General features: G+C 46.5%; 1 protein-coding gene across 1 annotated transcript in view; it reads left to right on the forward strand.

Moving 5' to 3' along the window:
* Positions 1-4,458, forward strand: part of LOC134344231 (serine/threonine-protein kinase 38) — a 132,767-nt gene extending 128,309 nt beyond the window's left edge. Inside the window, exon 14 of the mRNA XM_063043684.1 lies at positions 1,494-4,458. Coding sequence (XP_062899754.1) covers positions 1,494-1,624 — 131 coding nt within the window. The 3' untranslated portion in view covers positions 1,625-4,458. The remainder of the gene's footprint in view (positions 1-1,493) is intronic.
* The last annotated feature ends 11,103 nt before the right edge of the window (positions 4,459-15,561 follow it).

Here is a 15,561-nt window from a genome sequence, read left to right on the forward strand (position 1 = left end):
GTTGTTTTAATTTGTATTGGAAGTGGGCTGCTTCGTTTTTAAGGGAACAAGGCTGGAGGGTCCGTGTCTGGATGAGCTGGCCTATAGGTGCCACTGATGACCTGAACAACAATCTGTTTGGATCTGTAGACTAGGGGGGAGGAGGGATGAATGAGCCAATCCCCCTGCCGTGGTTTACCCATGCTAGAGGCTGGCATTGCTCACTGCTGGGGGGTTCCTGTCTGGCAAGACACAGCTCACCTCAGAATTGATGACCCTGCGCTTATTCAAAGAGAAACGAAGTAGTAATTATACAGCTTCTCTTCCATCTGGGTAGCCTCCAACCTGTTGGTATGAACACCAGTTTCTCTAACTCAGTAACTTCTCTCCCGTCTTCTTTCTCTCTTTTTCCATTCCCCATTCAGGCTCCTCTCACAGCCTTTCTCTTCTCACCTGCCCATCACCTCTTTGTAGTTCCCTTCCTCCTGCCCTTTCTCCCATGGTCCACTCCTCTCCTATCAGATTTCTTCTTCTTCAGCGCCTCACTTCTTCCACCAATCACCTCTCAGCTTCTTACCTCATCTCCCTCACCTGCCAGTTTGTACTCCTTCCCCTTACCCTGCTGTCTTCTTCCTTCCTTTCCAGTCCTATTGAAGGGTCTTGGCCCAAAATGTCGACTGTTTATCCTTCACATAGATGCTGCCTGGCTTGGCTGAGTTCCTCCAGCATTCAGTGTGTGTTCCTCTGGGGTTCTTGTGATCGATGTGGTTTCAGGGAGTGTGTGACTGGACTGATGCCAGAGTCTGTCCTTATCACCGGGTCACCAGTTTCTGATGCTGGCAACTGCATGCAAGTTACAGCAGGTTACAGGGAGGTATCTATTCAGGCTAAACCACCCTTGACAAGCTGCTCCAGCAACTCACAGCTTGATTACTTGACTTGTCACCATTTACACTGGGATTGCAACAACTGTAGGCCCTGGCTTCCCTCTGATCCCTTCCCTTCTCCTCACCTGCCTCTCGCTGTCCCTCCGTTGGCCCTCCGACTTCCCTTTCTCCCAGAGTCCACTCTCCCCTCCTGTCAGACTCCTCCTCCTCCAGCCCTTTACCTTTCCCACCCACCTGTCACCTCCTAGCTTCTCCTCTTTGCCCTCCCCCACCTTTTTATTCCGGTCTCTTCCCCTTCTTTTCCAGTCCTGATGAAGGGTCTCAGCCCAAAATGTCAACTGTTTATTCATTTCCATAGATGCTGCCTGACCTGCTGAGTTCCTCCAGCGTTTTGTTTGTGTTGCTCTGGATCTCCTGCATCTGCAGAATCTTCTGTGCGTATGAAGCTGCAGTTCCCTGTTTAGCTACAGGGTCAGTCGAGGAATGACCGTGCAGCACGGTTTCATGGGCTGGGGTACTGAATGGAGCATTTACTGGTGTGATGTTGTCGTTCTGAACTCGTGTGTGGAGGTACACAAGAATGTGCAGTGCCTTTGGGCCTCACCCTCACTTCGTCTTTCCTTTCAGTTGCAGTGAGCAACCACTCAGAGTCGGACTACAAGAACAAGGACTGGGTGTTCATCAACTACACATACAAGCGGTTCGAGGGTCTGACGGCTCGAGGGGCAATCCCCTCATACATGAAGTCTGGCAAATGACCAACTCTGACCCCAGGGGCGCGACTCCCTGCTTCAGTGCCGAACTCTTCTCAGCAACTCGATTCGTCCTGTAGTAGGGCCTGAGTGCCCTGGATAGTGACAGTTGTGAAGGACTGAAGATTTTATTCCTAATATCCAGATATCCTTTGTAATCTCTCTGGCCATGTGGGGCGGGGCTGGGAATTTGATGGGAAGCAGACCCAGAGATCGGCCGGCGTCTGTCTGTATCGGTAGCAGCGTAAGGGTGAGTGGGAGTGTCCCGGGGCAGAGACCTGGCACCAGGCCTCTGCCTTCCGGCTGTACTGCCGGTGGGGTTGTCTCTGCATCCTTTCTGACTCTGCCCTGTCCACGTGGGTTGTCCGGGTCTCTGGAGCACATCAGCATAATGACCCTTCATTGAAAGGTACCTCAGTCGCTCCACCTGTCTCCCCCCCTTTCTCCCCATAAAGTGCCAGTGTAGGAAGCAACTCCTGATGCGTTCAGTCAGTATAGTGCTGACTTTCCTCAGCTCCTACCCATGGTGAGAGAGATGCACAGCACTGGGCAGAGGGCAGGGTAATGATGTTCCCAGTGTGTAATCCGCAAAGCGGGCAGCCCACACGCAGCTCACCTGACCTGTGGCCCAAGCAGATCTGGATATGCACAGCTGGCCGCTGCACATCTGCCAAGCGTTCGGCTGGGCTGGGCTGCCCTGCCCTGCAGCCATCCATTTGCTTTGTGCTCAGTGCTTCCATCCTCTGTTATCGACTCTATGAACACCAAGGTACTGTTCTCGTGTCTGTTTTAATCTCTGTTTGGATGCATTTAATTGGATGGGGTTCGTGAAGAACTCTGCGGGATTCCTCCTTCCTTTCTGATGACATGCAGTTTTTATTATTTTATAAGGGGAACATTTCTGGTGAATTCTTATTTGTAAATACCGACTTATGTGTTTGTACCTGTATAGAAGATGTTTTCCGGATTGCCGTGCTCTCGGGAATCTGGATCTCTGCAGGCTCGGTGAAGAGCTCTCCTCCCTCCAACAGAATAAACCCTCACCTTACAGCGAGGGGAATTGTTCCTGGGAACCATTGCGTGGTGTTGCATTACAGCAGCTATTTTATAATGTAGATAAAGAAGTTATGTAGCCAAAAAAAGGGAGAGTCCACCATGATGTTTGGCAGCCCAGGAGTGGACTTTGCTGCAATGATTTTGTTATGTGGGCCTTTGAAGTCTGGGGTATTACTGTATGTGTCTGTAGTCAGTGCACCAGCTCTGGTTCGACAGTCTGCTGATTGAAAGTACAGTCTCTGCCTCATTTAATCCCTCGTAGTTTGTTGGAAATCCCTCCTCATTTTTCTCCTGATTTCTTCCTCTCCATTCCACCCCCCAGTCCTGCCTCAGATGGAATTTGCAGGTCTAGTATTACTTGATAACAGAATGCCGACATGTTGTTTGGTGCTGCTTCACCAACAGAGCGTAGGTGAAAACCCCTGATGCTGCTCCTCGTGGACCAGATCGTTGCCAGCCACTCAGAATACTGACTTGTGCTGTCAAGTGGGAGGCTTTCTTTCCCTGTGACCTCTGTCCCTGTATTGGGCTCCACTGAGTGCACACAACCCTGGCTCACTGCTTCCTTTAACTTCCAAAAGGGTCTCGGCCAAACCACAATCCAGGATGCAGCTGTTGTTGCAATGTGGAACTTTTTTGTATTTTATTCTGAGAATGTCTGAGTGTGTTAGGACAGCGAGCAATGGAGGAATAAAAATTCCCCTCCCATCTAATCTCCTCACAGGCTGTTCTCCCCTTCCTCTGAGCCTCCCACCCCCATCAATGGGTCTCTTCTGATTTCCACTTTCCTCTGCCACTATCTGCAGACAACGTGGCCCATTGGTCGGTCAAGAGGGGATTGGCTTTGATGTAGGAAGGGTTGACCACCACCGTCTCTCTTGGTCCAAAGAAGGAGCTCACAACACAGGAGTCTGGCTTTGAAGTTGGGGATTTTTTCTGTAGGGGGCCCCTCATGCCAGCACAGTAGGGTCATTCTGTGATGCCAGGATAAGCTGTGCCCACCTCTGGCCCCGGTGCCACTAGAGGTGGTGGTAGATGTGCCTCCTGTTAATATGACTGGGTGTAGATGTTTTCCTGTGGGTCTATAAACTGAACTGTAAGTATAAAATCTCAGTACTTTTCACTGCTGGCAGGAATATCTGCTGCTCTTCTGTTGTAGCAGATAGTGTTCTGCTATTTCATGCCTTACACCTTTTCACAATCACTCTCCTTGGGCCAAATTCCTCATCCTGCAGAAAGCCACGGAATGAAGGTGACCTTCCACACCCTCCCGTTTGGAGAGATGGACCAAGCGGCTCACTCCCAGCGGGACCTCTGCACCTCACTGGTTAAGAATGGCCCGGACCTCGGGGATGAGCGGCTGGTCCTGTTGGTCAGTTCCCCAACCTTAACCCATCGGGAGCTGTGAGATGTCCCATCCATTACTGCGACAGTGTCGTTCCACCACTCTGCTGTGGCTGGTTTAAGAGTAGGCTAGCAACCTCAGCCCCTTCTAAAGGAAAGGAAGCTGTGTTAATGGGGATCACATGTCCAAGGGAGAGAGAGCGGCCGCAGTTGTTCCCTCTCAGGCCAGGATTTACCTTCTGGCTTTGAGAGCTGTCTGAAGCTCAGGCCTGTGGGTGAAGTTGAGTTAGGGGGAGGGGTGTGTTGCTGTGACTGTGTGAGATTGGTGAATCTGGTGTAAGTATTGTATGCGTTGCAGAATTGCTTTTTATGAATCACCACCCACTTTCTTTAAACCTGTATTATAAAAGACCTTTTACATAACACCAAGTCTGCTTCAGAGTTTATATTGTGTGTCCACTTTATTTCAAGTGCTTTTGAAAATGATTCTTCACTTTATTCTGGACTTTGAACTGCTGTGTAACCCAACGGGGCTGGTTATTGGAGCACAGGTAGTGTTTTAGCCACAATTTCAGAATCAGACTCAGATTAATGTTTCACAAATATATTGAAACAGACAGTGAAATGTGTGAACAACAAATATAACCTGAGGATGTGCTGGGGCAGCCCACATGTCAAGACACATTCCATGCCAACATGGCATGCTCACCATTCTCAGCAGAACACCACAAGCAAAAACAGCCCAACAAGTGATGTTCCTCTAATCACACAGTCCTCTGACCCTAGGCCAGGCTGTCTCCGAGCTCAAGTCTCCAGTAAACTCTCTTATTTACAGACACCGAGCTTTCGACTTTCCCTAAAAGAGGTTGGTGAAGTAGGGTAATTTATTTTCCATAAACCTTTTGCTGTTTGCCATGAGTGATTTAGAAAAGGATCGAAGACAGGAGTCCAGATACATTACAGCCCCCTCTCCTGGTGATTCTGATATGTGACACGTGTGCACTCGAATGGAAATGATTATCATCTAAACCCCAGTGTTCAGCAGGAGTTCTGCATGTTGGACAGTGTGTGAATATGGTCTCACAGGAATCCGGAGCCAGAATCGTCCTTCTGCTGATATGATTTAATACACGTCCTCCTATGTCTGACTTGGAGACATCCAAACCAGCATTTCCAGTCCAAGTTTATTGTCATTTCAACTGCACACATGCATAATGCCAAATGAAAGAATGTTCTTCTGGACCAAAGTCCACAACACAGCACATGTAGCTCACAACATATAAAATAACATTGCCACAAATAAATCAACAAATAATCAAAGATTGTTGACGTGTTGTAGACAGTTTCTGCCAAGCTTGCGGACAATATGAAGATAGATGGCGGGACAGATAGTGTTGAGGATGTAGAGAGGCTACCAAAGGACTTGGACAGATTAGGAGAATGGGAAAAGTTGCAGGTAGAATACAATATCAGAGGGTGTATGGTCATGAACTTTGGTAGAAGAAATAAAAGTGTAGACTATTTTCTAGACAGAAAAAAGTTAAAAAATCCAAGGTGCAAAGGGACTTGGGAATCCTTGGGCAGGATTCTCTAAAGGTTAATTTGCAGGTTGAGCCAGTGATATGCAAGGCAAATGCAACATTAACATTCATTATGAGAGGAGTAGAATGTAAAAGCAATGATGTAACATTGAGGCTTTATAAGTTACTTGGAGTATTGTGAGTAGTTTTGGACCACTTATTTAAGAAATAATGTACTGACATCGGCGAGGGTCAGAAGTTGTTCACAAGAATGATTCTGAGAATGAAAGGCTTATTTTATGAAGAGCAATTGATGATTCTGGGCCTGTATTCACTGGAATTTAGAGGAGTTGGGGGAGGGGGGGAAATCTCATTGAAATGTATTGAATATTGAAAGATCTAGATAGAGTGAACATGGAAAGATTGTTTCCTATAGTGGGAGAGCCTAGGACTGGAGGGTACTCTCACAATGGAAAGATGTCCCTTCAGAGCAAGATGCAGAGGAATTTCTTTTGCCGAAGGTTGGTGAATCTGTGGAATTCATTGTCACAGGCAGCTGTGGAGGCCAAGTCACTGAGTGTATCTAAAGTGGAGGTTGCGAAGTTCTTGATTAGTAAGACCATCAAAAGTTGCAGAGAGAAGGCAGGCAAATGTTGTTGAGGAGGATAATAAATCACCCTGATGGAAATGTGGAGCAGATTTGATGGTCTGAATGATCTCAGGGTCTTAGTAAAACCAGGATGAGTCCCACAGTGGCAACAGGATGTCAGGGATGGGAAATGCACACGCCGGGAGATGTGAAACAAGCCTGCGTCTCTGGACAAGGCAAGAGGTTCAGAGCTGAGTGCTCTTTTGGGACATGAGTAAAAATTATCTTCCTCTATTTGAGATTGGAGGGGAGGGGAGTGGTTACATCTGGGTATAAAGGGAGCAGCTCAAACTGTTGGGGTTTGCCATGTTTGTGATGAGGGAATGTTTCTGATGTTATGAAGCCGAGAAAGGAATGGGGCCCTGGGGAAGAAAGATATCTCGGTGTGCACTACTGTAGGAAATTGGAATGGGCTGGTGTACATTGAGCACACACTACAGTGACCCACATTACCACGAGGACCTGGAGCAGAGTGCTGTCAACTAGTTTTTGGATACTAAGGGAACTGGGGAAGCAGAGGTGTCCATTACAAAGGCTGCAGTGCACCTACCTCGATAGGCAGGGGCTCACCCTGAAAGGTCCGCTATTCCTTTGCCCCTCCAGACACTGCCCAACCTGCTGAGTTCCACCTGCAATGTATGAAACTTTTCAAGTTCTCGTTTTCTGCAATATTGTTTAATTCTGATCTGAGCATCACTCAGTATCATTTTGGACATTTTAAAAATATCATTTAAAAAGTATCTAATACAAGGGGCATGATTTTCGAGTGATTGGAGGAAAGTGTAGGGGGATGTCAGAGGTAAGATTTTGCGTAGAGTGGTGGGTGCGTGGAATGCTCTGTCGGGGGTGTTAGTAGAGGCAGATCCATTCGGCCATTTAAGAAACACTTAGATAAGCACATGGATGATAGAAAAATGGAGGGCTCTGTGGGGGAAAGGGTTAGATTGATCTTAGAAGGTTGACACAGCAGCTGTTCTATGTTCCAAGTTATTAAGAGGAAGGAAAATTGCTGAGACATTAAAGACATAGTGTTTACTGGGCAAGCAAGGTAAACATACACGAAGTGAGGAAGCAAAGTTGTAAATAGTGAAGCTGGGAACTGGTGGATTTAAATCCCAGATCCGAGCCTGCAAGGTGTGTGATCTTGTCAAGTGCCCCGGATTCTTAAAGTCCCAGCCAGATGGAAGGAATTGACTAACACGGGATTGACCATTAGGAAAATACTGCGATTTATTATTGTGTTAATAAGTCCATTAGTCTTCATTTACTACATATTTGTGAGGATGATGGAGATGCATTTTCAAATTACATTTGAGATCATCACACAAAGGCACAACAGAGAGACCGAGTGGATCGCTCGGGACTGATGGATTGCTGGTTGGGGAAATGATGAGTATGTTGGGAAGATAACGGGTGACTGGACGAGAAGGTGGCTCAAGGAATGTGACTGGGGAACTGCTTTAGCAAGAAAAACACATATTTACAGGAAATGCTGGTTGATAAAATCCAAAAGGTTTACATACACACAAGGAATTCGTTATTGAAGACTTATATTAAAAGCTCACTGGAGACTAGGAATAAATAATTCTTGATGCGAAGCTACAGGACTCTCAGAGCAACCCTTCAGTCTATTGCTGAAGGAAGGGTGTCCTTGCCCGGGCACACGATTGCACTGATCTCATTGAAACATTACATTGTGGACATGCTACGTTGGTGCCGGAAGCGTGGCGACTGTTGGGGGGGGGGGGTGTCCCCAGCACATCCTCAGAAGGTGTTGGTCTTCGACGCAAACGGCATATTTCACTCTACGTTTCGATGTCAATCTGACAAATAATCTTTGTCTTTCTGGGTGGAGGTAGCAGCCTACTGAAGACTCTCCAGCCGCAGAAACAGTGGGCAGAGACTTGGCCATTTAATATCAAGGTAAGATCGTCTTTATTTGTCACATATACACACAGTGAAACGTTGTTTTGCATCACCGACCAACACAGTCCACGGATAGTGTTGGGCAGCCGGCACGTATTGCCACGCTTCAGGCACCCAGCATAGCACGCCCACAAAACCTGTACATCTCATGCAACGTGGAAGGGAACTTGAGCACCCGGAGGAACCTACACGGTCACGGAATAACACGTACAGCGGCGGGAATTGAACCCCGAACAGTGAATGGTGGAAGAAGCGCAAGGCACTGTAAGGACTACACATGCCATTCACTAGCCATGATAATACGTTGATTCTGTTGCACAGGGTAAGTGTTACATGTTTCCTCCGGCAGGGGAGATGAAAGGCAGAGGTACCAAGCCCACAGTGATCCGTCTTTTCACTCTGGCGTGCCGTCACGTTAAGGACTGGCCCTGCGCTGTGCAGTCCACCACAGAATCACAGTCCAGCGATACTGAGCAACGACTGACATTGCACTTATCTCCCGTGTGAACGCTCCTCGTATGAAAGTGCCCAAGTCTGTAGGTAGAGCCGTGGCAACAGGAAAGCTCTCTAGCGCTCAGTCCTGTTCCTGGTCACAGTGTCCTTCCTGGCTCCCTGCTACTCGTGGACGCTGCAGCCCGTGGGTACGCCTGGGTCCCTGCTACTTGTGGGCACTGTTGGCCATGGATGCCCTCTAGGACCGTGCTACTCACAGGCACCGAGGCCCGAGGATGCCTCTGGATGTCAAGTTTGTCCACCTGCGGGGGATGTTGGCTGCAGGCGGCTGCTTGGTGATGCACTGGCAGTCTGCATGCTTGCTCTTCCCCACGTTCTTCTCCCAGGACATAAATGAAGAGCTGCACGCCTCGTAGCAGCCACTCGGCCGCAGTTTCCGCTTCTCTTTACCGGTCGGGGATCCTAGACAACAGTACACAGGCACGTTAGCCGATTGCTCGTCTTTGAGGTCCTAAGGTCGTACAACAGAGAAACAGGCCGTTTGGCTGTGACCACCCGAGCTTGTCCCATTTGCCTGAGTCTGGCCCAGGTCCCTCTGAACCTTTCCTATCTGTGTACCTCTGCGAATGCCTTATAAACATTATACTGTAACCCAGCTCTACCGCTTCCTCTGTGTGCAGAGTTACTCCTCAGGTTTCTTACCCTGGGGAAAAGACCGTGACCATCCGTGACCCTCGTGATTTTATAAGTTCAAGTTTATTGTCATTCAACCATATACATGTATATCGCTAAACGAAAGGATGTTCCTCCAGGGCAAAAGTGCAAAACACAGTACATACAGTAAAGTCACACACAACACAAAGTAATATTACCACAAATTTACAAATAATATATTCCAGAAGACTGACAGCTAGCAGGAGGTGCATTTACAACACTTAATGCTACTGGGTGGAGGCAGAGCGTTCAGTTGTCTCACAGCCTGGGGGAAGAAGCTGTTTCCCAATCTAACAGTGTTTGTCCCAATGTTATGGTACCTCCTGCCTGGTGGTAGGGGGTCCAAAGAGATTGTGTGACAGTGCTGAGGGCCCTGCACACACAGGACTCATGATAAATAACTTGGATTGGGCTGGGGTGGGGTGGAGAGGGACTTGCGGTCAGATGCCTTGCAATTCCCATACTAGGTGGTGATGCAGCTGGGCAGGACACTGGCCTCTGAGGTTACCACTCAACATCCTGTGCTCCAGGGAGTGCAGTATCTACTGGTTGGTTGAATCCTGCTCTGAACAAATTCACTGTGGAGTTGTTCTACACATCAATGTCATTGTATTCCCTGAATGTATAGGGCTTCAGAAGGCAAAGCTTTCATTTCTGGTTGTTTGGATGCAACACATATTCACAGCTCTCTGAAAATGGCCACACAGATTGATAGGGTGGTTAAGGTGTATGTCATGCTTGCTTTTATTAGTTGAGGCATTGAGTTCAAAGGTCAAAATTATGCTGCAGCTTCATAAAACTCTGGCGAGCCCGCATCTGGAATATTACATGCAGTTCTGGTCACCCCTTTATAGGAAGGATGTTGCGGCTTTGGAGAGGGTGCAGAAAGGGATTACCAGGATGGTGCCTGGATTAGAGGGTATGTAGTATAACGAGAGATTGGACAAACTTCAGTTTTCTCTAGCGCAGCGGAGGCTGAGGAGAGACAAGATAGAAATTTATAAGATTGGGAGAGGCATAGATAATGTAGGTAGACTGTATCTTTTCCCAAGAGTTAAAATGCAGGAGGGCATACATTTAAGGTGAGAGATTAATGTCAAAGGAGAAATGAGGACAAACAAGAGACAGTCTGCAGATGCTGGAAATCCGAGCAACACACACAATGCTGGAGGAACTCAGCAGGCCAGGCAGAATCTGTGCAAAAAAGAATAGACGACTTTTTGGGCTGAGAGCCAAACCCATGGTTTATGAGACTAACGGATGCCTATAAAATTTCTTTCTTAAGATTCTTTTTACATTCTTTATATTCCTCGAGCGCCTCATTTACTCCATGCTGCCTATATTTATTGTAGATATCTCTCTTTTTCCGAACCAAGTTTCCAATATCCCTTAAAAACCATGGCTCTCTCAAACTTTTAACCTTTCCTTTCAACCTAATAGGAACATAAGGATTCTGTACCCTCAAAATTTCACCTTTAAATGACCTCCATTTCTCTATTACATTCTTCCCATAAACAAATTGTCCCAATCCACTCTTTCTAAATCCTTCCGCATCTCCTTAAAGTTAGCATTTCTCCAATCAAAAATCTCAACCCTGGGTCCAGACCTATCCTTCTCCATAATTATATTGAAACGAATAGCATTGTGATCACCGGACCCGAAGTGCTCCCCAACACATACCTCCGTCACCTGCCCTATCTCATTCCCTAACAGGGGATCCAACACCGCCCCTTCTCTAGTTGGTACCTCTATGTATTGCTTCAAAAAACTATCCTGCACACATTTTACAAACTCCAAACCATCCAGCCCTTTTATAGTATGGGCTTCCCAGTCTATGTGTGGAAAATCAAAATCTCCCACAATCATAACCTTGTACTTACTACAAATATCTGCTATCTCCTTACAAATTTGCTCCTCCAATTCTGGCTCCCCATTTGGTGGTCTATAATACACCCCCATAAAGTGCAGATTGTTATTAATGATTATGATATAGTTGGGATCACAGAGACATGGCTCCAGGGTGACCAGGGATGGGAGCTCAACGTTCAGGGATATTCAATATTCAGGAGGGATAGACATGAAGGAAGAGGAGGTGGGGTGGCGTTGCTGGTTAAAGAAGAGATTAACGCAATAGAAAGGAAGGACATAAGCCGGGAAGATGTGGAATCGATATGGGTAGAGCTGCGTAACACTAAGGGGCAGAAGACGCTGGTGGGAGTTGTGTACAGGCCACCTAACAGTAGTAGTGAGGTCGGAGATGGTATTAAACAGGAAATTAGAAATGTGTGCAATAAAGGAACAGCAGTTATAATGGGTGACTTCAATCTACATGTAGACTGGGTGAACCAAATTGGTAAAGGTGCTGAGGAAGAGGATTTCTTGGAATGTATGCGGGATGGTTTTTTGAACCAACATGTCGAGGAACCAACTAGAGAGCAGACTATTCTGGACTGGGTTTTGAGCAATGAGGAAGGGTTAATTAGCGATCTTGTCGTGAGAGGCCCCTTGGGTAAGAGTGACCATAATATGGTGGAATTCTTCATTATGATGGAGAGTGACATAGTTAATTCAGAAACAAAGGTTCTGAACTTAAAGAGGGGTAACTTTGAAGGTATGAGACGTGAATTAGCTAAGATAGACTGGCAAATGACACTTAAAGGATTGACGGTGGATATGCAATGGCAAGCATTTAAAGGTTGCATGGATGAGCTACAACAATTGTTCATCCCAGTTTGGCAAAAGAATAAATCAAGGAAGGTAGTGCACCTGTGGCTGACAAGAGAAATTAGGGATAGTATCAATTCCAAAGAAGAAGCATACAAATTAGCCAGAGAAAGTGGCTCACCTGAGGACTGGGAGAAATTCAGAGTTCAGCAGAGCAGGACAAATGGCTTAATTAGGAAGGGGAAAAAAGATTATGAGAGAAAACTGGCAGGGAACATAAAAACGGACTGTAAAAGCTTTTATAGATATGTAAAAAGGAAAAGACTGGTAAAGACAAATGTAGGTCCCCTGCAGACAGAAACAGGTGAATTGATTATGGGGAGCAAGGACATGGCAGACCAATTGAATAATTACTTTGGTTCTGTCTTCACTAAGGAGGACATAAATAATCTTCCAGAAATTGTAAGGGACAGAGGGTCCAGTGGGATGGAGGAGCTGAGCGAAATACATGTTAGTAGGGAAGTGGTGTTAGGTAAATTGAAGGGATTGAAGGCAGATAAATCCCCAGGGCCAGATGGTCTGCATCCTAGAGTGCTTAAGGAAGTAGCCCAAGAAATAGTGGATGCATTAGTGATAATTTTTCAAAACTCGTTAGATTCTGGACTAGTTCCTGAGGATTGGAGGGTGGCTAATGTAACCCCACTTTTTAAAAAAGAAGGGAGAGAGAAACCGGGGAATTATAGACCGGTTAGCCTAACATCGGTGGTGGGGAAACTGCTGGAGTCAGTTATCAAGGATGTGATGACAGCACATTTGGAAAGCGGTGAAATGATCGGACAAAGTCAGCAAGGATTTGTGAAAGGAAAATCATGTCTGACGAATCTCATAGAATTTTTTGAGGATGTAACTAGTAGAGTGGATAGGGGAGAACCAGTGGATGTGGTATATTTGGATTTTCAAAAGGCTTTTGACAAGGTCCCACACAGGAGATTAGTGTGCAAACTTAAAGCACACGGTATTGGGGGTAAGGTATTGGTGTGGGTGGAGAATTGGTTAGCAGACAGGAAGCAAAGAGTGGGAATAAACGGAACCTTTTCAGAAAGGCAGGCGGGGACTAGTGGGGTACCGCAAGGCTCAGTGCTGGGACCCCAGTTGTTTACAATATATATTAATGACTTGGATGAGGGAATTAAATGCAGCATCTCCAAGTTTGCGGATGACACGAAGCTGGGTGGCAGTGTTAGCAGTGAGGAGGATGCTAAGAGGATGCAGGGTGACTTGGATAGGTTGGGTGAGTGGGCAAATTCATGGCAGATGCAATTTAATGTGGATAAATGTGAAGTTATCCACTTTGGTGGCAAAAATAGGAAAACAGATTATTATCTGAATGGTGGCCGATTAGGAAAAAGGGAGGTGCAACGAGACCTGGGTGTCATTATACACCAGTCATTGAAAGTGGGCATGCAGGTACAGCAGGCGGTGAAAAAGGCGAATGGTATGCTGGCATTTATAGCGAGAGGATTCGAGTACAGGAGCAGGGACGTACTACTGCAGTTGTACAAGGCCTTGGTGAGACCACACCTGGAGTATTGTATGCAGTTTTGGTCCCCTAATCTGAGGAAAGACATCTTTGCCATAGAGGGAGTACAAAGAAGGTTCACCAGATTGATTCCTGGGATGGCGGGACTTTCATATGAAGAAAGACTGGATGAATTGGGCTTGTACTCGTTGGAATTTAGAAGATTGAGGGGGGATCTGATTGAAACGTATAAGATCCTAAAGGGATTGGACAGGCTAGATGCAGGAAGATTGTTCCCGATGTTGGGGAAGTCCAGAACGAGGGGTCACAGTTTGAGGATAGAGGGGAAGCCTTTTAGGACCGAGATTAGGAAAAATTTCTTCACACAGAGAGTGGTGAATCTGTGGAATTCTCTGCCACAGGAAACTGTTGAGGTCAGTTCATTGGCTATATTTAAGAGGGCGTTAGATATGGCCCTTGTGGCTACGGGGGTCAGGGGGTATGGAGGGAAGGCTGGGGCAGGGTTCTGAGTTGGATGATCAGCCATGATCATAATAAATGGTGGTGCAGGCTCGAAGGGCCGAATGGCCTACTCCTGCACCTATTTTCTATGCTTCTATAAGTGTTACTACACCTTTCCCATTCCTCAATTCCACCCAAATAGCCTCCCTGGTTGAGCCCTCTAATCTATCCTGCCAGAGCACCGTTGTAATATTTTCTCTGACAAGCAATGTGACACCCCTCCCCCCCTTGTCCCTCCAATTCTATCACACCTGAAGCAATTAAATCCAGGAATATTTAGTTGCCAATCACACCCCTCCTGTAACCATATTTCACTAATAGCTACCACATCATACTTCCAGGTATCAATCCATGCTTTAAGCTCATCCACCTTTCTTATAATGCTCCTAGCATTAAAATAAGTGCGTTTAAGAAATTTTCCACCACTTACTCTCTGTTTATCACTAACGGTGCAAACAACTTTACTATTTTCTTTTTCTTCCTTCTCCCCTCCATCTGTTCCTACACTGTGATTCCCCTCCCCCCTCGTATCTAGTTTAAATCCACCGGAACCTCTCTAGCAAACCTATCTGCAAGAATATTTGTCCCCCTCCATTTCAGATGTAAACCGTTCCGTCGGAATAGGTCCCACCTTCCCTAGAAAACTGCCCAATTATCTATAAATCTGAAGCCCTCCCTCCTGCACAATGTCATCAGCCCCGTGTTGATCTGCGATATCTTACTACTTCTAAACCTGCCTGCACGTGGCACTGGTAGCTATCCTGGAGGTCCTATCCTCTAATTTGGCGCCTAACTCCCTAAACTCGCCTTTCAGGACCTCCTCACTCTTCCTACCCATGTCATTGGTGCCTACATGGACCACGACATCCAGCTGCTCACCCTCCCTCTTGAGAATACCGAGGACTCGATCCGAGATATCGTGGACCTTGGCACCAGGGAGGCAACAGACCATCCGGGATTCTCGATCTCTTCCACAGAACCAGTTGAAACATCTTCTCCACATCTACTCTATTGAAGCCTTTCAACATTCAAGAGGTTTCAACCTGGTCCTCATACATTAACTCTTTCATTCCCAGAATCATTCTTGTGAAACACCTCTGAACCGTCTCCAGTGTCAGCACAAGATTCTTAAATAAGGGACCCAGAATTGCTCACATCATTCCAAGTGAGGTCTCACCACTGCCTTATTACATTACATCCTTGTTATTATATTCTAGTCCTCTTGAAATGAATGCTAATGTTGCATTTGCCTTCCTCACCACTGATTCAACCTGCAAATTAACCTCTTGGAAATCCTGCACGAGGACTCCCAAGTCCCTTCACACCTCAGATTTTTGAATTTTCTCCCTGTTTAGATAGTACTCTATGCCTTTACTCCTTCTACCAAAGTGCATGCCCATACATTTTCCAGCACTGTATTCAATTTCCCTTTTCCTTGCTGATTCACTTAATCTGTTAAAGTCCTTCTGCAGCTTTCCTGCTTCCTCAACACTACTTGCCCTCCACCTATCTTTGTATTGTCTGCAAAGTTGGCCACAAAGCCATCAATTCTGTCATCCAAATCATTGACATATAA

This window comes from Mobula hypostoma, chromosome 3 (genome assembly GCF_963921235.1).
Source record: "Mobula hypostoma chromosome 3, sMobHyp1.1, whole genome shotgun sequence".
Lineage (NCBI taxonomy): Eukaryota > Metazoa > Chordata > Chondrichthyes > Myliobatiformes > Myliobatidae > Mobula > Mobula hypostoma.